At 42.0% G+C, this 25,461-nt stretch overlaps 1 protein-coding gene across 1 annotated transcript in view; it reads right to left on the bottom strand.

The window, feature by feature from the left end:
* Positions 1 to 25,461, bottom strand: part of ADGRB1 (adhesion G protein-coupled receptor B1) — a 236,052-nt gene that overhangs the window by 40,998 nt on the left and 169,593 nt on the right. The window contains exons 18-21 of the mRNA XM_063299720.1: positions 14,074 to 14,177; positions 12,018 to 12,120; positions 6,951 to 7,101; positions 1,403 to 1,472 (exon numbers count right to left, since the gene is read on the bottom strand). Of these exons, the coding sequence (XP_063155790.1) occupies positions 1,403 to 1,472; positions 6,951 to 7,101; positions 12,018 to 12,120; positions 14,074 to 14,177 (428 nt within the window). The remainder of the gene's footprint in view (positions 1 to 1,402; positions 1,473 to 6,950; positions 7,102 to 12,017; positions 12,121 to 14,073; positions 14,178 to 25,461) is intronic.

The raw sequence follows: 25,461 nt of genomic DNA, 5'->3' as shown, positions 1-25,461 counted from the left end.
TCCACTCTCCCTAGCATCAGCATCTTCTCCAGGCTGTCCTGTCTTCTCATGATGTGGCCAAAGTATTTCAGTTTTGCCTTTAATATCACTCCCTCAAGCGAGCAGTCCGGCTTTATTTCCTGGAGGATGGACTGGTTTGATCTTCTTGCAGTCCAAGGCACTCTCAGGATTATCCTCCAACACCACAGTTCCAAAGCATCGATCTTCCTTCTCTCAGCCTTCCTTATGGTCCAGCTCTCGCAGCCACATGTTACTACTGGGAATACCATTTTTTTCTTTATGCTATGATTTTTATGCTTTTGTATAATCTGCCTAACTTGTGTTTCTGACTTAAACTGTGTTTCTGTTTAACTTTGTTTGCTTAAGTTTATAATAAAGCTTAAAGTTTCTTTAGCTACTGGCGTGCTTATTATCTCTGGATCTAAAGAGAACCAACTGCCTGAACAGCTGATCACTGTCTGGACACTTGGCAGAACACAGTCCCACAGTTGTGACTGCCATAATTGACTATCCTGTCCTCCCTGTGAACACTCATGTTTCTTTCTAATTTTCCACGGCATACCTAAAGCAAGAATGCAGTTGATTTGTGGATATAAGGGTTTCAATTGAGGAGCTCCATATAGCTTGTGTATTCAGCATATATTTGCATATTTTCAAGCTACGCAAACAGATTCAAATTTTGTTCTACCAACATTCTGCTGCTTTTCTTCAGAAAGAAACTGGAAACACACTAGGTCACACAGGCAAAAAACCTGTGGCTTGAATTTGAAAGCCATTGTCTCTAAACATTAACAGTTAGTTTGGTTTATTTCTGAGTGAATCGATTTTTTTTTCCTTTGAAAGTCAGGAGTTCATTTGGGAGCCAAATACATATCAGATTGTCAACTGATCTAACATGCAGAAGAATTGAGATAAATAACATCAATCCCCTCCGATGCTGGTGCAGAGAAAGTCCATCACTCCAACAAAATTCCACTTTTTCCATGGTGTTTCTGTCCAGTTCCTCCCACACCTTTTTTTGCGTGTGTTTGGTTTTGGTTTTTAAGGTTAATCTGTCAACCTTAGGGAAAGGAGAAACTCTGCAAGGTTGCCAATCCATACCTGTCTTGGAGAGCACTCAAGAGCAGTCTCATGGGACTATCATTTAGGACTTTTAAGGCAGGGAAGTGAAGCAAACTTTTCCTTGGCTGAGATATTCATCTAAAACCAATGATTTGCTGTAGCAATGCACACCTCATTTCTGAGTTGGGCGTTATCAGTTCGAGGAAAGAATGGTATTCAGGAAGCTTTGCAAATTCAGTGATTATTCCTCAATGACACCTACAGGCAAAACTATCTGGCATCAAATCTGAATTAATGCTGATGCTGGAAAGAAAAAGGAAAGGAGGAATTGCTTACTCACTAGTTCCCGGTGCCATAACCCTTGGCTTTAGTGAATCCCACAGAGATAGCAACCACCAGGGCAGGGAGACCTAAAGAGAATCAGTTAGAACACAATGAGACACAATAAAAAAACACTGCACCAAGATTTGTTAAAGCAGAGAATGGTTTTCCTTGAGAACAAGAATCTCTCCCTCCATCTTTCCTTCTAAATCTATTTCTCTCCTTTTCTCCCTGTCACGATTATGATTTGTGGGATTCTCAGCCAACACAGCACTGATTCACACTGTCTGGAAATTCCAGGAAATTAAAATTATGATGTATCTTGAGGATAGATTTGTGTCAAAGTGGGAAAGGGCCCTGCTTCTCACTAGGGCTCTGGTGGCAAATAATTAGTTAATTCCTAGAGAAGTGAGCTTTGGGGTGATTTAAGGCATCCCCAGAGGGAAGGGAATGAAAAAAAGGGCCTGAGACTTTGGGTGTTTATGACCAGCATTTTGACTTTTTTTGATCACCCTGAGGATGCTGTGGGACATGTCCATAGAGTTTTCATAGTTGTGGAGTCCTTGGTGCTCTCTGAGCTTGGCAGTTTGCTTGCAGACATTTCATGACCCAACTAGGTCACAGCATCAGTGTGAGGGAGTGTGGGGTTTGCTCCCCGTTTCTATACAGTAGCTCGCCCTGCCAGTGTTTATGTGGTGTGGTTGTCTCCTGGGTGGTTCCTTGATTGGGGTATTGTTTTCCGCTCGATTGTTCGTCTGCTTGAATGATTGTCTGCTTGGTAGTTCCTTGACTGGGGTATCTCTATGTGTCTGTTGATGGCTGATTTGTCTGAATGCCAAGCTTCCAGGAATTCCCTGGCATTTCTGGATTTGGCTTGGTCCAAGACGCTCATAGTTTCCCAGCTGAAACTATGGTTGAGCCTGTCCATGTGTTGGAAGATTAAGGAGATCCAGAACTAGCAAAAGAATCCATGGCAGCAGTTTTACACAACACACCCAACCTAGCCAAATACACTTAAGTTCGAAATACCCAGTCTGCAAGCCAACAGCCAAGCTCAGAGAGCACCAAGGACTCCACAGTTCAACCCTGAGCTACAGAGATTCTCTTCTATTGAAAGTTTGCTCAGTTGCAGCATAGATGCAGTTTGCCATCATTTTCTTCCAGGACTTTTTTTCAAAAACTTCCCAATCAGATCCAAGGCTCTGGGATTCCGCAGAGGTCTCCCATCTAAGGACTTGCCAGGTTTCACCTTGCTCAGCTTCAGCATCAGCCAGAGTTTGCTGGGTGCTGCTATCTCCCTCATGATGCCAAAATGAAAAAAAAAAAGTAGCAGAATGAAAACCAGTAGATTAGCCCAGTCTTATTTAGGACTAGGTTCTAAGAATTATATTTCAGTTATAAAATTGCTACTTTTCTTGTCTGCTCTCTTTAATTTCTCCCCACCCACAGCCCAGTTCTTGATCAGCATGTCATTCAATGAGACTTAAAATAAAAACATCCTTTTAGATGCTAGAGGCATATTAACTACCCTGATGAATCCGATGGCTGCTTTCCTTGCCAAGCTTTCAGGGATATTAAATGACAATTAAACTAGGATTACATGAGGTAAGACTAAGAGCAAATAAATTAAAATCCTTTCATTCAATAAAACCAGGCAACAGTAAACAATGAGTGCCTCTAGAGAGAAAACCTTGATTTGGCTGTGTTGTGTGTTAGACCAAGTGGGGTGTGGAAATCAGTTGTGTTTGTACCACTTCACAGTGCAGCTGGAAATGGATTTCCCACTTTTAAAAAAGTTTCTCTTAAAACCATAATAATCAACAACAGCACAATTTGTGCCATCATTTCATACATCCAGGAGAGAATTGTTTATTTATTTATGCATTCTTCAAATGTCTATCACTGCCCATCTCTCCCAAAAAGGGAATTAGCTCTACGTTCCCTTTCAGGTGCCAAATCCCGGCTCTGCTCAAGTTTATAAAAATCATTTGAAATCTCACAAGTTCATCAAATCTCATATGAAAATCATAATTCATCCCTGAGATTTTATGACAGAACTTCCAAATCTCATAAGATCCCACAGGAGACTGAAGAAACCTCACAGAATCTTGAGAAGTTTGTCTAAGATCTCCAGAGATCTTACCCCAAAATCCTGAACACTCACAAGATTTGGACTATTTTAAGTTTTTAAATACTCATATCCAGATATACTTTGTGGCATTCAGTAGCCACTTGGAAGGGTTAACCCGTGAATAACTTAGAGAATTTTGGCCAATTGGATCAATCACCCTTTTGTTGAAATGGAACCAGACTAATTTTTTATGGAGTAAACATAATTGGATACTGATATTTGGGGAATAATACTGTTTATGAAAGTTTGAGCCATGAGGGAGGATATGTGCTAGAAGTCCAAGAATCCAGCATTGGAAACATGGACATTTTTTTTCTCATATTGGCACTAGTATCTGAGCTTGTTTTAAGTGACTGGGTTTGACTTTGGAATATCTAAATTTCCATTTAGCTCCTAAAGGTATGTACACATTGTACAATCCATTGAAGTCAAAAAGAGCTTGCTTCCAGGAAAGTAGACACAGAATTGCAACCAACTTTTAAATTTAGCTGTAGAAGAAGTTTTGTATGAGGGATTTTGGAATCATCAGTAGGAAACCATGAACTTCCTAAGACATTTCAGTCTACACTCCCGAGACAAACTTTTTGGCACGTCAGGGTGGAGATGTAGATGTAGATGTAGATATCAAGAGGGGAGACTGCATGCATGTGGGATGCAGAAGAAGAGACGGTTGCAGATGAAAGTTGAGAAAAAGGCAGGACATGGTCAGCTTGGTACACATGCAGTGGATGCACAGGAAAAACAGGTCCAGAATTCAGATACCCAACTAGCCAAAGTAGAGAAGAGCAATGGAGCCCAGTAGCTACACCAACTCCTTCAGAAACCCCAACAACTGGCAACTGGTAACAAATCTTTCCCCATCCAGCCAAAGCCTTGAAAGAATATGAGACACTCAAGCCCCAGCAGCAGTTCAGAATGGCAGCAATCCATACCTGCTGAAAATATTAAAACTCAGTCAGCAACAAAGCCAGCCAAAAAGAGAGGGCTATAACACCAGCTAAGGAATTTCCTCCACAGTCCACAACTTCAGAGAATATTCAAGGGCAGGACTAATTCTAGTCAGGAATAACAGGTCAATCCTACTTGTAAAGGGGAAGGGAGAAAGGGAGTTTATGAAAAGCCAGAGTAACTATAGCAAAGCAGACACACAGACACACAAGAAAATAGTTATAGGTATGGTGATAAGGCTTACAAATAAGTAGGTATCATAAATGATATTTAAGTGAGCATTATTTTTCTATAACAAAACCTCCTTTTGTTTGTTTGTTGGATTTGTTAAGGCCATCCAACTCCAAGAAGACCCTGGGCAACGTAGAATGAGTCCAATACCTATATTAAGAGCACAACTAAGTCATATGGACCCAAGCAACACTCTCCAACATGCAAAAACTCAACAGGGGCTTCATAGCTGCCCTAACCCCGGGCCTGGGAACATACCAAGTCTTCAGAGACTTCCAGAAACCAAAGAGAGTGGGGACAAAGAAAAGGAAAACTAGTCTTTAGATGGTGAACTATCTCCAGTATTCTGGATAACATGCATGTAACATGTTGTCTCCAAACAGATGGGCTGGTACTTGCAACATGTTAAAAATATTGCTGGGTTCCTCCAAGTGTGCCAAACCATAAATGTCCCACACATTTTTTAAGATTACCTCATTTACAAGAAGGCTTTCCTGTGACTTGGCCCCATGGCAAGGCCCAGCATCTCAGCCCTGTTGGACTGTGGGGCAGATGGTACTCATCCTAACCCTACAGCTCAATCTAACAAATAGGTATTCATAATCCATCAGCTTCAGAGCAGTCCCTGGTTACATAAAAGTTATATCTGAAGTTCATCACCACTACACTCTCCTTTCTGATGCCAAGGATGGTTCAGGATGTGAAACCTGGGAGGGCTGATTTCTGAGAAGGTTCTATCACCACTCGTGCCCAGCCAGGTCTTAGTAATACATAACAGGTCTACCAAGTCAGTCACCCTAAGGTTGTGGATGACCACTGTTTCATTGCAGATGGACCTGGAATTTACCAGCACCAACATGAGATGATAGTCACCAGCCTTCTGATCCAGGAATGAAATAGAGGGTCCAGAAGAGGACCAAATTGCCTGTTTCCTTTGCCCTACTTTTTCCGGCCATCTCTCTTCCTTCCCGACACATTCCACCTCAACATTCTACCTCAACTCTCCCCATCATGTCTAAAAAGATGGCATCTGGCTTCAAGCTACCATTAACAGGATCTCCTTCAAGATCATCATTCTCCCACATCATCCTTCCCACACTGACCACCTCCCCTAAGTTATCCAAATCCACACTTCTCCATGTCAGACTTATCTGAATGAAAGAATAGGAAAGCAGATAATGAAAACATGCATTGGTCATCCATAAACAATATGGGGGCTAGTTGTTGTTGTTTCTTCGTTCAGTCGCTTCCGACTCTTCGTGACTCCATGGACCAGCCCACGCCAGAGCTTCCTGTCAGTCATCAATACCCCCAGCTCCCCCAAGGACGAGTCCATCATCTCTAGAATATCATCCATCCACCTTGCCCTCGGTCGGCCCCTCTTCCTTTTGCCCTCCACTCTCCCCGGCATCAGCATCTCCTCCAGGGTGTCCTGTCTTCTCATTATGTGGCCAAAGTATTTCAGTTTTGCCTTGAATATCATTCCCTCAAGTGAGCAGTCTGGCTTTGTTTCCTGGAGTATGGACTGGTTTGATCTTCTTGCAGTCCAAGGCACTCTCAGGATTTTCCTCCAACACCACAGTTCAAAAGCATCTAGCTTTGGGGGCCAGAGATAAGAGGAAATTCAAGTCTCATTTTGCAGGGCTTGAAATCTGTCTAGATAGAAATTCTGCTGTGCCATTGTGGTCTGCTCAGTAAGTGCCGATTCTCTATTCTGTTACTGTTCTTGGAATTGAGTTTCTAGCCATGTTTCTCCTTCTTTAAAGGGAGCCTAACTGTGACATCCATTCATGTACTTAACAGTTGCTATTGTATCCTAATTAGCTATTTCTGCTCAAGGCTAAACATACCAGTATCCAATATTTCCCAAATCCCTACACTTTCTTCTTAGTGAGATTATTGACTCACCTATCCTGGGCTGTTTATTTTCACTATCTCTGGCTTCCTAGGATTCTCAAGAGAAAGATCAGGACAGTAGTTCGTGTGCAAAAGCCCCACGCAGGTGTTGGGTGCAAGATAGTAGGAAAGATTTCTGCTCAGGAATCTAAAGAACCATTGCCATGATACGGCAAATGTGGAATTAACCCCTTGAAAACTGCAACATAAAATTGCTGCTTCTTGAGATTTTTGACTGCAGCGACTCAATTCTGCAAGGTCCAAAGCCATCCCTAAAACATTTCCATCCATGTTTGGTATATAGGCTATATCACTAGCATAAATAGCAACTTTCACACCAGTTGGAGCAAGGGATCCTCACCCCATCCGAGACACAGGAAACGTTTACGGATGATCCGGTTTCGTAGCCTGCCAGTCACAGCCATGTATGATTGCCAAGCTTCTGTCAGCACCCAGCAGAAGGAGGAGAGGAAGAAAAAGTGGAGGAAGGCTGCCACCAAAGTACAAATCACCTGGAGTAGGAGAGAAAAAAGGATGGAGGTCAGCAGAAAGAGAAGCCAGAGACAAAGAGAAGGACCAGAAGAAGTAGACAGCACAGACATGGGTTCAACCTCAGATCACAGTTTTTCAGGACAAAGATAAACTTCTGTAAGTTAAGACTGGGAGGCCAAAATGTGAAGCTCCTAGTTATACAGAAGAATTCAGGGAACAATTCTGTAATTCTGAGTCTTGGACCCATCAGGTACAGATGATGCAGAAGATATAAATGTCTTTAGGCATCAAGAACTCTGTATTTTTTTGTGGAGATTCTCTGGGCAGCAAATACCTATATTTCCTAGGAGCACTGTGTTTGAGACAATGGTTTGCTTGTTTGTAATGACCACCACAATCATGTGGCTTTTGGTGATTCCCAGATGACAGCGTGTTTAGTCCCAGAAATGGTCAACTTTCCCAACGAAAGCTCTAAGAGCTTTACAGTAATGGAGCACAACATGAACCTGTGTACCATAGCATTAGCATTATAGATAGAACCCAGAAGATTAGAAACCTCCTGCTTGCTTCCCCCTTTTCCTCTATGTCCCTGTATATGCCAGATTACACAAGAAACTGGTTACATAGGATATTAGCAATGCAGAATATGAATAAAGTTAGAGCTAAGTTGACTCCTGATGACTTCTTAGACATACTCAGATTTTTTTCATGGCAAGAATACCGAAGTGGTTCGTCCTTCTTCTAGGATTTTTTCTCAACTTCCTTGTCTAGCCAATAACTTTGGGACTCTCTGGTGGTCTCCCATCCGTATGCAGAAGGGGAAGACGTGCCTTCTACTTTCTGCTCCAGTGTATGTATGAGATTTTACAATTCTGGGAGGCACAATATAAGGAAATCCACACCCATCAAGCTAAATGAAAAGCAATGCCAACAATAAATGAGCTATGGAACCATGGAGAATCCAGATTTTGTCATTTTTTTAACCTGTTTAAATTTCATAAGTATCAAGAATAAACAGCTGGGACAAAAGAGCTCCCTTAAATTATATTTCATGAGATTTCCTAACCCATCTCACTGTTTTTTCTTCTGCCTTTAGAAGTGAAGCCTTTTTTCCTGTCCCTTGAAGCAGGCAACAATGCTTGACCAAGCATGATTTAGCAGCTGAGAGTGGGCATGGGGAAAGCTTTTCCCCTGGTTTCTTGTGACTGACAACAAAAATGTGTCTCTTTTTATATGGTTCTTTCATCTTCAAAGGGACTTGAAAATGCAAGGATGGACGTCATTCAGCACCTGCGCACAGGAGAAAGGAAGGCATCTCTGTGTGAGTGGAGTGGGGGAAAAGTGCAGTAGATGTCCAGACATGGACAAATAGAAATCAGATTAAAAAAAAAAAAGACCTAGCATCATACATAAATGTTTAGTAATGAATAGGAATCTCACCGAGATGCAAAAATAAGACAAGTTAGGAAAGACGTTTTGTGACTTTCCTTCCTTTCCTTCCTCATCCCCAAGATAATTTGGAAGGAAATAAATAGAGGTAAGGCATTAAAAAGCCTTTTGAATTCTTCTCCACAATTCCCCAAGCCCTCCCTAACTTGGTTGCTTCATGGCTGATCATTAGAGGAGGAATATGAGTCAGAAATGGCACAATGACTCCGAACTTGGCAGACCCATCCTAGTCCAGCATTACAGGGGTCAGCCAGATGCCTCTAGGGTGCTCACAAGTATATCCTTCCCTCCCTTTGCAAGGCCAGGAGGTGACCTGTGCTTGGGTCCATGCTGTGGTGTCAGCTTCTCTTGGTGAGGGGGCTATTTGGGGCTGCTCTTGAAGTCCACCTGGAAAGCTACAGCTGAGCCAGAATATGGTGGCAGTGGTTACTAGCTGGTTTCTGGGTGCAACTCAAGGGTCTGGCTATTTATTTATTTATTTATTACTCAAATTTGTGCTACCACCCATCTCCCCCCAAAGAGGGACTCTGAGCGGTTATCACTTTTAAAGCCCATCACCCCCTGAGGGACCATGTATCTCCAGTCACCTCTACCCATCCAGTATGATCCAGCAGAGCGGGTGTACTCTGGGTCACATCTGTTAAAGAACATCATCTCATGGGACGCAGGAAGTATCCCTACTCTGTTGAATTCCTGCCCTCTGGAATAGTCTCCCCCCAGAGATATGTGTGGCTCCCACCCTTATATGGTTCAGGAAACTACTGAAGATATGGTTGTTCTCCCAGGCCTTGGAGACAGGCTGATTGTGGAGTCCCTTTTGTTCTTCTTCCTTGCTTTGTGTTATTTTGTTTTGCTTTGTTTTGGTTCTGCTTTGAATACTTTGCTCTTCCGGTCAGTTGCATCCTTTATATGTATGCGTGTATGTGTACAGGTAGTCCTCACTTAACAACCATTCGTTTAGTGATGGTTTGGACTTGGGACGGTGCTGAAAAGAACTGACATACGACCGGTCCTCACACTTACAACCACTGCAGCTTCCCATGCAGTCACATGATCATGATCTGGGTGCTTGGCAACAGGTTCACATTTATGACCATTGCAGTGTCGCGTGGTCACATGATCGCCATTTTCGGCCTTCTGGGCCAGCTTCTGACAAGCAAAATCAATGGGGAACCATGTGATTTGCTTAATGACCAGACAGTTTGCTTAATGCTTGCAGTCATTCACTTAATGACTGTCACAAAAAACGTTGTAAAATCAAGTTGGATTCACATAATGACCGCTTCACTAGCAACCACAATTCCGGTCTCAATTATGGTTGTTAAGTGAGGACTATGTGTATGTGTACACACACATATACCCACACACTACCCAAAATCATTTGGGAGTTGGGTGGCCTATAAATTAAATGAATGAACAAGCAAATGAACGAATGAATGAATGAATGAATGAAGCCATAACACTCTCCTACTGATATTACCCTGAAGCTGATATTTGGTTCCCTCTTATGCACTTTTTCCAGCTTTATTACATCCTTTTCCAAGTACTGTTGAACTTTGTTACAGTCCTCCATGGGACTGTCCAGGTTCTGTCCCCTGGAGAACTGTAACCATATCTGCCCAAACATCACAGGGCACAGAGGGCAGTTTGGGAGCATGCATCCTATAGATTCCGATTCTTTAAAAAACATCCAAAACGTATGCATTATGGAAATTATGAGTATTAATCAAAAAAGTATTAGTTAAAAAAAAGTAAATGTGTATTAGTAAAAAAAAGTTTATGTCAGGAAAACATTTTTAAAATTGGAGCATTTTAAAGAAATGCACTACAGTTTATATAGATTTGCCTCCGATGCAGAAGTGGAATGGAATGGTCTAAGGACTCAGAAATTTAAAACAGGAGAAACAACAATGGGAAATTTAGTACTGTATATCTTTAACTACCAGATGCTGATTAAAAGACATGCCATAGATGTTGTCTTAATCAGAAGATCCCTGCAGGAATTATCTATTTTGGTGGAGGTGATACTGCGATGGGTAGACCTATTTTTCAAATAGAATAGAACAGGAATAATCTGGTTTGGTGGCAGACATGGGCATGCTAAGCAGCCCTCTTAGTAATGAACCAAGCAATGAGATTTAGTTGCTAAAAGTGAAATGCAAACTTGTATTTTGTAAAAGGAAGCGTAGTATCCAAATGAGATTGTGGATAGAATACTGATCCAATTCTGAGCTCCATGTTTGAAGAAAGACACCAATAACCTGGACGGCTGGGTAGGATCAGGCCTCTGGAAACTAAACCTTAGGAAGACCAGCATTTCTGTATATCTGGGAGATAAGGAGTTTGGGACCTGGTGGCTGTGCTTATATAGCTAAGAGACTCTTGTGCATTACAGGAAGCACACTTGCTGCAGGAAATGGGAGAACCAGCGGATGGGAAATTCAAGAAGATTTCAGCAAAACTGTGAAGAGAAGCTTTCTAACAGTGAATGCTCTGTGGCTGTGGAGTACCTCACGTGGTGGTAGATTCTCATTCAACTGATTTATTTAAGCAAAAACCAGAAAGCCATTTGCCTGGTGTGCTGCAGAGTTTTTCACACAAGCAAAGGGCTGATGACCTCCAGGGTCATTCCCAGCACTAACATTCTGGTACTCAGTGGTCAAGATCCACCATAAAACTCCAGGACTGCAAATATCATTTGACTTCCTGCTTGTAAAGTCTGAAGAGATAACCTTGTATGATCAAATCCCATTCATGTAATCCAGTATTCTCATTTGAATGTGGTTGGGAAGATATCTATGGGAAGTTCTCAAGCAAGGGATGGGGGCTTTTATCTCTTATTTGTCTCCAGAAACTAGGATTTAGAGGTGGACTGATTCTAACATGGACCTTCCATTTAGCAATTATGCAAGTAGTGGTCAACGGACCTATCTTCTCCTTCACAAATTTATCTAAAACGCTTGAAAAGACCACTTGAATCCATAGTCTCTGTCAATTCCATCATTTCCCCCTACTTAGTGTACATGGATTGAAGTTTATTCAAGGCCATCAGTTGGCCCCAGGGTTGGGAGAGGAAGGGGAAAAAAGGGCTCGATGGAAGAGCAGATTATTCATTAAATGGGACATTCTCCCTGTGGCTCCATTTGGGTCAATCTCTCATTCAGAATTGGAGAGATCAAAATCATTCAACCTCACAAACCAGTCCTGTTCTCGCACTGTGTTTCAGGGCAGCAGATTCCAAGGAAGTACTAAAAAGCATCTTGTATGATGCATTTGTATGGATGCATGCATGCATGCAAAGATGAAAGCAGGGAGAAAGGCAAAGCCCTAAGGATGCTTCCCACATCCTCAGATGAAGACAAGGATGATATATGTCTTCCTATTTGTTCAAGTTTTGGACCACAAAATAATTAGCCGAAGGAAAGCAAAAGAATCAGCCTTGTAGGTTTTAATTCCTCTGTCCAGGTGGCAGCAGGGTTAGGATTACCTTATTCCGAGTCTGAGTTTGACCAATCAGGATGAGAGCGTTGGAAGATACAATGGAGAGGCAGAAATTGATCAGGATGACTGAACGTTCAGAGCGGATATATCTGCAGAGAGGGAACAGACAAGCAGAAGGAGAAGGAAGATGACCAAACTTCTACTTTCAATAGGACAAGCAGGGTGGTGTAGTGGTTAAAGCAATAGACCAGTGTTTCTCCACCATGGCAGCTTTAAGACGTGTGGACTTCAGCCCCCAGAATTCCCCAGCCAGCCAGGAATTCTGGGAGTTGAAGCCCACACCTCTTAAAGCTGCCAAGGTGGAGAAACTGCACTAGACTAGGAACAGGAATCCAACCTTAGCTGTGGACCTTCACGGGGAGACTTTGCGACAAAAACTATCTCACCTCTCAGTTTAACATGACTCACAGGATTGTTGTGAGGATAAGATTGGGGGAGGAAGTGCTATGAATGCTGCGTAACCTTCTGGAGGAAAACGAGATAGCAATCTAATGGGAAAAGAAAATCTGGATCCTCCTGGAGCATGGCATTTCTGTCACGTTCACCACCATAAAGCTGCATTGTTGCCTGTACTTAGCTAACATTTTAGTCAGGCTAACTAGGAAAAATATTCAGTTTCCTACAAAGGAAAATGCAGTCTGCTTGATGGTTGACAGGAAACCCCTTATAGGCTTGTTTTGCATGAGACAGGAAAAAAATGCACTTATTTGTTGTTTTGATGATTAGAAAAAAAATTGGATAATAGAAAAAAGTGAGTTTTTTGGTAATCATAGAGTAAGAGATAATTTTGTAATCATACTTATATTTGCTTCAAAGGAAACTGGAAGCCTCTGTTTCTTTTTAACTTTTCTTTCTGTAACTTTCTCTTTTTCGTTCTTTGTTTTCTTTATTTCTGTCTTAGCTTGTGTTAGTTTTTATGTTCTCTCTAAAACTTTTAATAACACTTATATTTTAAAAAAAGGAAAATACAGTCCGCCTTTTTATTATAGGTGCAAACAATACTGGTACTTTTAAACTAAGAGGTGGAGGTTCAGTTTTCACAAAAACGCGTTGACTTCAACCTATCCAACAATAATTAAATGCCATGTTATACCATAAGAACACGGGACATGCTGAGCGATCGACTATTTCTGAGCTATCCTGAAACAATGGGAGAAGCACGACAAACTTCTCCAAACAGTTCTTTCTCAGTGGAATTGTATAATCTAGAACAATTTTTCAACCTCAGCAACTTTTAGGTGTGTGGACTTCAACTCCCAGAATTCCTCAGCCAACATGCAAACAAGAAACAAATACAGGTAGTCCTTGTTTAACAACCATTCGTTTAGTGATGGTTCAGACTTATGACCGTGCTAGAAAAAACAACTTATGACGGGTCCTCACATTTATGACCATCACAACATCCCCGCAGTCACATGATCACAATTTGGGTGCTTGGCAGCCGGTTCGCATTTATGACCATTGCAGCATCCCGTGGTCATGTGATTGCGATTTTTGACCTCCCGGCTGGCTTCTGGTAAGCAAAATCAATGGGGAACTACATGATTTGCTTAACAACCAGATGGTTCGCTTAATGCCTGTGGTGATTCGCTTAACTACTACTGCAAAAAAGGTCACAAAATTGGGTCAGGTTCACTTAATGACTGCTTCGCTTAGCAACTGAAATTCTGGTCCCAGTCGTGATCATTAAGCGAGGACTACCAGTGAATAAAAGCATTCATGTTTTCTAGGTGGCTAAATGTGGAGACCACAGTTAGATGCTTGATATGACACCAGCAACTCCTAAATTACTCCTCAGTTCTTTATCTCCATTTATTCTTCACTGCCATGTTTTGGCAGCTGGTAGCCCCAAGGCCCAATTAGGCTGAAGGACAGCCCCTTGCTGTTGACCAAGCTAAGGACCTGTTGCTTTCCAGCCTGGATTAATAGCTACAACTTGGCAGTAGCCAAGACCATCTGCCTTCTTTTCAGGAGGCCCCGCAAGCCTTTTTCAGAGGGAAAAAGAAGTTGAGACACTTCATGCTGAGAAGCCCAGAACTTACCTCCAGACTGAAATGTAAATGATTATCAGGAGAAGGAGCGTCAAGGAAGACACCCCACAGCCGACGATTAACGTGACCGAAGGGACGAGTACTTTTTCCGTATTCTGAAAAAGAGAAAATAGAAACATGAAGGTGCTCGAGAGCAGAACTCTGCTGACAGGGTTTTTATAGTAACTCATTAAACGGCTTGATTTTTTTCCCCTCCTAATTTGGATACCGTACTTTTGCTGCTGTAGGTGATTACCCTGAATCTTCCTGGGGGCTGATTTATTTTCTTCTGGGCGAGGGAGAGCCCTGTTCAGCAGGAGGTTATTTGTGGCTATATAAGTAAAACTCCTTCAGCTGAATGTGTCTACGTACTCAAAGAACTTTTACCTATTTTAGAAATCCGTACGTTTCCAAGATTAATGTTAAATCCCTTACAACGAAGCACAGCCAAGGAGGCACGAATCACACGGATTTCAATAAGGCATTTGAATGCAACAATTTAGAGTAACACACAGAACCTTGGAAACCACGGTAGAAACCATTATTTATTAGCAAGTTCATGGAGGTGGTATCTCTTTTAGTGTTTCAAACCTCTTCCTCCTGGGCTTTTTGCAGTCATGGCAAAGGTGCTATGGGTAAGATAAGCCACTACCAAACTCTTTGTCCATCTGTTGCTTGTTTACGAGTAGAGCTCCTCCTGTTTCTTACAGGCAGATTTCACTCATTTCTAAGGTAGCCATTGCCCTCCCTCCCTTGCAAGGCTCTCATTTCCTGGCCTCTTCTCTGCCAGAGATCTTTGAACATTTCACAGGAATAGACCCAACTCAACCAAAGGCAAGAATTGATCCATTTTAGAGAGATCTGCAGCACCTCATGGTTTCCAGGATCAGCTGCATGGAATTTGGAGACCTGGCAGATGGAATATTGTCTCCCCATTAGCTAAAAGGATAGTTGTCAGACATGGAGGGCTGGTGGTTGTGAAGGGAGGTGGGAAGGAGCTGTTCTCCTACACTTGAACAACCACTCCCCGCTTTCAGCTGTTTGTTGGGTTATATTTAAACATGGATCCAACACTCTTCTAAGAGAGCACTGTGCCCATATTCAAAGATAGCCAGAACACCGGACTAGCATTCTCTCCGAAAAACGCCAAACCCAGATTGAAAAGTAGCCTTAAAAACTGACGTGTCCTGGTGGGGGTCCTGTGGTGAAGTGGGTTCACTTCTGCTGCCAGAGCTGTGAAGGGTGGCAGAAGAATCGGAGAGAGACCACTTTGTACCCATGTGACAGTCCCAGTACCAAGATCTTAATTTTAGAAATTCTCAAAACAGTCCACTAGAAAGCTTAAAGAATTCTTTATTAAAATCCAATTAACACAGGACAGTTGCAAAGCTCTGAATAAGGTTTTACACATAACAAACATAAAAGAGGTGGGACTTTGATCACATGGTTGTGACCATCATCTTGACTTTTTTGACCCCGCATAAGCCGCTTCTCTAACATTGCTCTCCAAAATGCTTTTCATATTGTAAAATAAAAGAAAAATCTTCCTGAATTCAATGTGAACTTGAATTGGATGTGTCTTCATGGGCACATCCATGTAGTTTTCTTGCAATAATATAAAAATGGTTTGCCCCAGCCTTCTTCCAGGAATTTTTTCAAGTTCTCTGATCCAAATACTGGCCCACTTTCTTCCAGTTTAACCTTTTCTCAAGACTTGGCTTGGTGAGCAAAAAGCCCTTTTAAGTCAAACTTGACTCCTGCTGGCTTCATGGACACATCCATGTAACTTTCTTCTCAAGGATACACAAATGGTTTCCCATTTCTTTCTTCTAGATTTTTTAAAAATTCCCAGGCTGGCCTACAGCCCTAGAATTTCCTGTGGGCGGTGGGGGTGGGGAGAACCTCTAAGATAATATCAAGATATTATTTTAAATCTTGATAACAGTTTCTGCAACCAATATATTTAGATTGATTCCAAAGTCCAGAATGAGAAGGCCCTCAATTGTTCATGGCACTGAAGCTGTACTCAACCTCAAAAATCTAAGATGCCATGTTTTAAAAACCAACACTAACAGAATTGGGCTTTTATCCTCACATTCTGTATGTGAGTTTTAGAGTGAAAAGCATAGGACTGGGTGGATGAGTGGCAAGATCCATCAGAACTCACTTAAGTTATATGTCCATTTTTCTCGAACTAAGCTTTTGTTGTTTATTCGTTTAGTCGCTTCCGACTCTTCGTGACTTCATGGACCAGCCCACGCCAGAGCTTCCTGTTGGTCGTCACCACCCCCAGCTCCCCCAGGGACGAGTCCATCACCTCTAGAATATCATCCATCCACCTTGCCCTTGGTCGGCCCCTCTTCCTTTTGCCTTCCACTCTCCCTAGCATCCGAACTAAGCTAGTTCCCATTTTTTCCTGCTGCAAGGAGAGAAAACTGCATGCAGGTGACAACCCCATTCCTTCTTTCCCCATACTTCTCAAACAGAAGCTGTTCATCATATTAAAAACTCAGTTCAAGCATACCAAGATACCCTGGTCATATTTCCAAACAGCCACTCATCCTTGTAGCAAAACCATTCTTCACTCCTTCCCTGGACAGAAGAACTTCAAACGTAACCAAGCAAAGACATCCTGAATTCCACGATCCACTTAAGCAAATGAGGGCTGTGATGTGAGATTCAAGGAGCTACACTCTCTTACAGTTAAGGTGGTTGAGAGGAAATGGGATTGGTGTCTCCAGATTTCCAGCCTGGAAATGCTGCCAGAGAGCAGTGGAAGAATTCTGCAATTTTCCTTGAAGTAGGAAGGAGGTGAAACCATCTCCAAAGTGGCAAGGTTTTTATTTTTTTAAATCATTTTATTCGAAGTTTTGAATAGTTCTATTCAAAGTGACAAGGGTTTTAGAGAGTGAGATAAATAAGGCTGTGCTGCCAGATTTCACAACTGAATATTAAACCTGGAACCCTTGAGGAATGGAGAGAAATTAATTCCATTCCTACTTTAACGAAGATTGATCTAATTTGTATTCTACTATCCAATATTTGAACCCCTGCCAAAACTATATAAAACTGTGTGTGTCAGAGGAAAGTATGCACAAAGCATGAATATTGAGGAAAGTGACATATCAAAATATGTTAAGAAATATTGCTTGAAAAAGATGCGCATATTAGAAGTATATGCAGGAATGCATAAATTAGGAAACGTGTGAACATCCAGACATAGAGTAATGTTATATATTTATTTATATGTTTAAAATGCATCCTTCAAAACCAGTTTTTTCCAGGATGGTTTTCAGAATTGCAAGAAAGAAAAGATGTCTAGAGTCACTATTTCTGTCAAATGGCAAATTCACAAATTGGCAGCTGAGAAGTACGTGTGAATGAATGAATGGAGAGCTTTCTTGAGCTTTCATATAAAGATAAAGTAAAAACATTGGCTTGCATTGAAACAGAGGCTGACTGAGTTCAAATTCCCTGAACTTATGAATGAACTGGAATACAGTTATGGGCCAGTACCGGCAGATTTCCAAATCCTGTGGTAGTTTTCAGCTCAGAAATTGTGTACTGTATATCATTAGGTGTATATCCTTAGAAAGCACCCACAAAATCTATATTGTTTCAATAAGTATAAAATTAAGTCACAAAAAAATCATATGACTTTTCTAATGCAGGCTTTTTTTAAAAAGGCAAATTGGACACCAAAATAGGATAAAACGAATTGAGGGATGGGAAAACAAGAATCTAAGAAATATCTAATATCTAATATCTATCTATCTACCTACCTACCTACCTACCTAGAGTACCTATCTATCTATTTATCTATCTATCTATGTTCATCTATCTATCTATCTATCTATCTATCTATCTATCTATCTATCTATCTTCATCTATCCATCCATCCATCCATCCCAATACCCCTCTACCCTTCTATCTCCCTTCTGAAAGTGGCTACACCAGAGTTGGTCTAACTGGCCTCCTTGCTACCTATCAGGATGAGTCTGGACCTTCTATTGATTGATACATTTGTACAGATTTGAACAGAGGAAGAAAAAGTGGTCATCTCTGCAGAACAGAGATATCACTCTTGTGCGCCTTAAATCTCCATCGCTCCTCTAACTCTGTGCATAACTGCTGCCAGGATAGATGTTAAATTCCACTGTCCAAGAGGAACATCGCTAGGTCATTTTTCCAGCCATGGAGAAAATGGGGAAGGGAGGATTTTCAATCTCTGTAGTCAAGTAGCGTGGAAATAATGCCTGCTGTGACTGGGGAATTCAGAGCTTTGTTAGCAAATCATCTGCCTGGGAGAAGAAAACATGTTCTTCTTCCTCTTTTCCTCTTCCTTTGCATATGCATGGTCCTCTTTTCTTTTCAGGTGGCCCTCTTTTCTTCACTCCATCCCTAATCAGTAGGCTATCTCCTTCAGAACTCAACCCTCACCTCCTTCAAGACATCCTTTAAAATATTTCCCTCCATCTGTACCTTGCAGGAAGAGAGGGATAAGGCGGGGGGGGGGGGGAAATTATCTTCTGACTGAGCCCTGTGGTTCCTTCTGACCTCTGATCCTACCTGCTTGACTCACTTCATGTACAGCTCAGAAATTTGCCCATCACATCCTTTTGATTCCTTGTGCAATACTAACAGTGGAAGGAGATGTGACATTTCAAGAGCAGCCATACTGATCTTCCTGAAGCAGTCCAATGCAATTGCAGCTTTTATAACTGGGATGACTTCTAAACCAAAGAAGCAGGGATGCTTGAATGTTCCCAGTGAACCATGAAGATCACCGGGAAGGGATTTGAAAAAGCCATCACAGATTAGACTGATGCTAGCAGGAAGAAAGTTTGCCAAGGGTTCATCCCTCCCTAGAGTAAACCCATGATGGGAGCAGATGGAAGTTGCATTGACTTCTCAAATGTAATGAGGTGGCCAAGAGAGTCTTCTGTCCCACCAAGCTCTGAGAAATAAGTCTTTATGCCTTAAGGAGCCTGGGACTGGTTTTACTTATTTGCATACAGTAGTTTAAAGAATGCCTGACTCCATAAGACTCTGGGTACTTTCTATAATAAAAAGGCCAGAACAATAAAAAAAAGAAATGGATAATATGTGTGAGCGGGGGAAAAGGAAGGAGGGGTTCACAGAACCCCTGGATGTGCCTTAAACTCATCTAAAAGAGAAAAAGGACTGCCTGAAAGGAAGGAGGGGGAGGAAGGAAAATGGGTGCTAAAACAGTCATTAGGTTTAGAATTTGTAGCTGAGATAGTGGGTAATAGCCGGCGCCAGCAAGGTCACGCAAGGGGGAGGGATTATTAGGATTGTGTAAACTTTTGTGTGAAGGGGGAAATGCAGGCCCTGATATATATATACAAACATTAGAATTAGGATGAAGTTAAATACATTCTTGAGGATGTGATCGATAACCATACATGTTTCAAGGAGGTGTTGATTACCTTCATCACATGTCTGTTTTTTCTCTTCCTGACAAAAAGGCAATCACGGTTATCTTGACCTTATGTAAATTAAACTAGGATCTGGTGAGCCATCAGAATCAAAAACAACATAAGGATTGTAAGAACATCCTGACATCCTGCTGGCATTGTAAATTTGTAAATCAAAGTGGCTACTTCAAGGTAACAGGAAGAATGTGAGCTGAACCCTCAAAGGAGGGGGATGACAGGCGAGGAGGGTATAAAGGTATAGTGTTAACTCTATTCAGGGTTCCTTCTTGCACGGAGGGACCTGCCTTTGCAAACGCGTTACAAATAAACTCTTTTCTCTGCATCATCGAACCTTGTGGATTGGAATTCTTCTGGGAGGTTTTTCCCGCTGACATATGGAAGCACAAAGACCATGCAAAAGAGAATCAAATCATACTGGACAAAACCTTACAAGGGCTCAGTCACCACGCTGACCAAGGCTTGGAAGAACAGCCAGATTTTCAGTGCCTGGTGCGGATCTCTGGGGCAACACTATGCCAAAGGACAGTTGCTGTGACAGAGAAGTGTAAGCGATCCAGGGTTTGACCCTCTGCAACCCCCTTGCAGATTTTACAAAGTAAGGACAACCCTCACGCCTTTTTGATTGTGATTTCATGATTTTTCTACAGGGTTTTTGATTTAAAAGATCACTATGGAAAACTTAGTGGATTCAGAATCTTAGCAGATCCAAAATATTCTCTGGAAAGCAAGCAGATCTATCCTAGTCTGTCTATCCATATCCCTGGGCCTCACCCACTCTGCAGGATTGTTGTGAGGATTAACTTGCAGTGAGGAAAAACTATACAACCTAATAAACTTGTTCAATTTCCATTTTAACACAGCACTGCTTAGCAAAACAGATACCAACAGCAACTATGTTCCTAGCAACCTAGCCAACTCCATATCTGTCAAGTGGGAGGTGTGAATTTTTTCTCCTTAAAAAAGGGAGCTGGAGAAAGTTTCAATTGTTTTTATTTAAAGGTCCTTCCTCCCTCCCTCCCTCCCTTCCTTCCATTTTAGTTGGGTGATTTGCATCTAATATATCCCCTTGTCTTTGGGGCAGGGACCTATCATTCTGTGCAAAACAAAACAAGGTATCTAAATAAAATCCAAGATCAGCTGTAACAGCAAATGTGTTTGGAAACAGTCCTTGTTTTCTCATAGTGCACCTAATAATTTACTGACCCTTCTCAGCAAGAACCACGCTAAACTCACCCTTCCAACATATATAAAAAAGTGTTTAGCATCTTCAGGCTACAGATCCTTTGATGTGCCTGATGTGGCGTCCTGGGTGCTCTCTGAGCTTGGCTGTTCGCTTGCAGACGTCTCATTGCCCGACTAGGCAACATCATCAGTGCTGGTGAGTGCGGGGTTTGCTCCCTGTTTATATGCAGTCGCTTGCCCTGCCCATGTTCCTGGTGTATGGTTTTCAAAAGAGACAGCTGAGACATTCAAAAGAGACAATAAAAAGGTAAAGAAGGAAACAAAGAGACCAGAATGCATCCTCTCCAGCAGCCAACACCCAGATAAGCAGGGATTCACACCAGACAAACAATCAAGCAGAAAACAATAGTCCAGTAATGAAACTTCTGCAAGCGAACAACCAAGCTCAGAGAGCACCAAGAACTCTGTAGTTTAACCCTACAGCTACATACAGGTAGTCCTCGCTTAATGACCATTCATTTAATGATGGTTCGGACTTACAACGGTGCTGGAAAAAACAACTTACAACCGGTCTTTACACAACCGTCGCAGTGTTCCTGTGGTCACGTGATCACGATTTGGGCACTTGGCAACCGATTCGCATTTATGACCATCGCAGCGTCCCATGGTCACATGAACACCATTTTTGACCTTCCTGGGCAGCTTTTGGCAAGCAAAGTCAATGGGGAACCGCATGATTCACTTAACGACCACATGTTTTGCTTAACACCTGCAGTGATTCGCTTAACAACTGCCACAAAAATGGTCGTAAAACCAGATTGGATTTGCTTAATGACTACTTTGCTTAGCAACTGAAATTCTGGTCCCAACTGTGGTTATTAAGTGAGGACTACCTGTATATTCTATTATATTGGTATGTCTGATATGACAGGATCATGTCATGTACCCCAGAGGCAAAACTGTAAACAAAAAAAAAGTCTGCCCTCTTCAACAGCTACGCCTTCTTCTATCTCCCCCACCTCTCACCAGCCTGGTGTCCTCCAAATGTGTTGGAAATACAGGTCAGACAGCAAAACTAGGTTGGGAAATTACACCAATTCCCTCTTTCTGCCTATAATGCATTTATTTACTGATTTGCTTGTTATAAAGATTTCTGTACTGCTTAGTCCCAAGATTCTGGATGGAATGCAACACTCAAACTATGCAGAAGAGACTTCCAAAGGCCTCAAGTCTCCTTTAGATGGTAAGCCATGTATACTGACGGCATCCGCTGTATAAATAATAATGCAGTAATAATGCACTGCTTTCCATTTCAAATTAAAAAGACCTGGAATGCGTTTGTAGCTTTATTCTAATCGTAATTCTTCCCATCCTCCTCCGCTTGCTATTTGCCTGGAAACTGGAGATCGCATAACGTGTAATAGTGTTGCCACTCGCTAAAAGATTGAAGAACTTAAATGTCCCCTTTCTGCATGATTTTGCCTGTCCACAGACCATTCCACTTAATTACGGTAAATAAAACGGAGCCTAAGAGCCATCTTGATGCAGCCCTATTCATTAACAATTAAGCACTCCCTGCTCACTCTTTATTAAGCTTGGGAAGAGGGGGCAACAATGATCTCGGAAACTGTTCCACACATTCCGGTAGGCTTTAGAGAGCAGCAACATCGTATGCTTTTAATAAAAAGAATTCTTGATCTTTCAACTAAATACCAAGGCAGGCAAGTGAGAAGGCTCTTCCAGAGGGAAGTGTCATGAGTACTGATGGGGAGCAGGAGGGGGCCCCTATCCAGGGGGGAAAGCGCATGCGTAGTACTGAGGAATTAAGCAGCCATTCAAAGAGACACAGATCAGGCCTGCCTTAGCCTTTGGGGTTTATCTGGCTGGGTTTTTCCCACGCTTCTTCAATTTGTTAGGATTTTCTGTCTAATGTAGCAGTAATAAACACTAGAGACCTACTCCTCGTCTCAGCGTGGTTCCTGGCTGTTAGGACAGGAAGTTTGCACAAGGAGGCTGGTCTGCAGGATGTACCTGCTACCTGGGTCAACCCATATTCTCAGTTCATACAATACACTGAACCATAAATGAATCAATGTGGTCGGGTGCATGCAACATGCTAAGAAGGGAGGGACGGCGAAGGGAAGAAGGGGTGACAGGGAAGGAGAAGGAAAATTAAAACTATTCAAGCTTAGCGTATTGCCTAAACCAAATGACTTGGTTTTTTAAGGGGTGCCAGAGTTTCTGGAGCATGCAACTATGTTTTTTTCTAATGAGGCCAATAGCAGCTTTTGAGGCAGGGTGAATTTCATCAGAAAAATAGTGCATAGGGGGGGAAATGTTGATCTTTCCTACTTGTGGGCTCTGGTCATGATCCTGATGAGATACACATACCCCAGCTCTTTGCAAATGCATTCACAGATTGCAAGCTGGGTAAATTAAAAAAAAAAAAAAGCATTGATTATCCATGGCTTTGGAGAATTTTCAGGGCAGAGCATCAGCAGCTGTGCTATTGGGTAGTATCTACTGAAGGCCATTCTGAAGTCAAATTTTGAGCGTTACACACAAACCCCCTCAGGATGATACTGCGTACAGCTTCCCATTCCTGGACAGGACATTTTAAGCAAAGAAAACAGTGATTTATGGCTTCTTGGAGGAACTGAGAAGATGCATTAGCACTCCTATTGAAAAGATAGCAGCACGCAATGCCACTTGAAGTTCTCACTGGTTAACTTCTGAGCCAGCCTAACACACTAACTATGACTGCTCCAATGTACCTGCCTGACCATGGTTGGAAACAGGATGCTAGGTCTGTTCTGATTAAACTAGGAAGGGACAATCACACTCATCATCTGAACTTCCTGAACAAACCTCTTGGGCAGCCCCCTCCAGCCTACACAACTCCTGAAAACCATCAGTGCTAGCCTGGGATAGGAAAGCTGTAAATATTCTCATGTGAACCTTAATCCAGGCTTGCACAGCTTTTTTTTTTTTAAAGAACAAGAAACACCAAGGACCAAAATGGGGGTGGGGGAACATCCTGACTTCACCCACGTCTGTTACACAGTCCTGCCAGCTGTGCTTCATTGTGCCAGCCCACCTCACAAAAACATATAAAGAACTCCGGGCCCACAAAGAAATATCAAGGAAGCACTAATTATTCACTTGAAAAGCATTGTAAGGACAAACATCACTGTAATTTAGACAGGACTGTGTCTCTCTGTGTGTTCGGGTGTGCAAAGTTCTTGTCCTTTTCCCACCCTCCAACATGCCGCCTGTTGCTTAAACAAAGGATTCTTGTGCTTTTAAGAGGAACGGGTGATAATCTGCTTTCTTTATCTAAAGATAAGAACATAACCTCATTCACCTTCTTCCTAAATAGGATACACGTTTTTATGAGACCTGTGCCTGGAAAATAAAGAGAAAATTAAGACGTAGGTCTTATGTTGAGAGAAAATGAATGTGTCAGGGAATCCTGACATAAAAATAGTTTTAAAATACAAACGTAAATGCACTTTTTTTTTTACAGAATTTAAAAAACCAACCAACCAACCACAGACATCTACACAGGAACAGATGTATGAGGAACATATGGATATGATGGATGAACATGCACTTAATGAGCAAAGAGGGAGAATGAACAGGAATTTCCCAGGAGGATGAGACAAGGAAGAGAGGAGAACAACCAGAGAAGGCACATGTTTGGAGAGATGCTGTGTTCAGTCATGAGGAGTGAATAGGTCATCTCTTGAATAGGTCCTGATTGCAGAGGAATTGTCCTGAGAGCTGCTGACTGTCCATTGTGGATAATTGAATGATTGCTTCCTACTGAGTAAGCAAAGACTGCAACAAGAATATAAGGCGGCAAAAAAACAAACAAACAAAAACACACACACACACAGTTTGGCACAAGGGTTTAAGGGGGAATCCCTGACCAATTATCTCTGTAAGTTAAGAGTGTGTACTGATAACCTGAAAAGGGAACAGGGAAAGGGAGGGAGGGAGGAAGAGAGGGAGGGAGGGAAGGGAAGGGAAGGGAAGGGAAGGGAAGGGAAGGGAAGGGAAGGGGAAGGGGAAGGGGAAGGGGAAGGGGAAGAGGAAGGGGAAGGGATTCAACCAGTGGTGCCTTAAGAAATAAATGTGAAGGTGAATAAACAGGATCCTGCAGTTCTATGTTCCAATGTTTTCCCCCTAAAAACAACCTGGTATTTATTTGTAGATAGCACAGACTTACAGGAGTGCTCGATGAAAACACCAGTAGCTACACTACTCACAAGAGAGCACAAAGATTTAGCAAAATCAAACAAGGGAGGCTCCAGAACAGGAGCTGAAGATATTGATCTAGGGAATACTAAAGCTGAGCATAGTTGATCACGTTATCTTGGAATGAAAAAAGGTGATTTTTGGAAACTTAGAGCAGGATTAAATAAGATTCCTTGGCATGAGAAGTGAAGGGGGAAAAGGGAGTTCAAGATTATTGCATGTTCCAAAACAAGAAGATAATAAAATCAGAACTGCAAGCAGTTCTAATGGGGAAAAAATGGAAGACTACAGAAGAAGCCAGCAAGATTGCCCAAAAGCTCAGTGAAGACTTGAAAAGATAAGATAAACACAGAACAAAAAGACACATCAAGGAAATGAGAAGAATGCCACGTAATCAAAGAAAAGGATAGACAGCCAGAATTGCAGAACTGGTGTCAGAAAAGATAATGCTCAGAATGATGGGTCATAAGGATAAGGTGAAAGCAACAACAAAGATAGG

This window comes from Candoia aspera, chromosome 3 (genome assembly GCF_035149785.1).
Source record: "Candoia aspera isolate rCanAsp1 chromosome 3, rCanAsp1.hap2, whole genome shotgun sequence".
Taxonomy (NCBI): Eukaryota; Metazoa; Chordata; class Lepidosauria; order Squamata; family Boidae; genus Candoia; species Candoia aspera.
The sequence above is the reverse complement of the archived record's forward strand: the minus strand, read 5'-3'. Positions and strand labels throughout refer to the sequence as shown.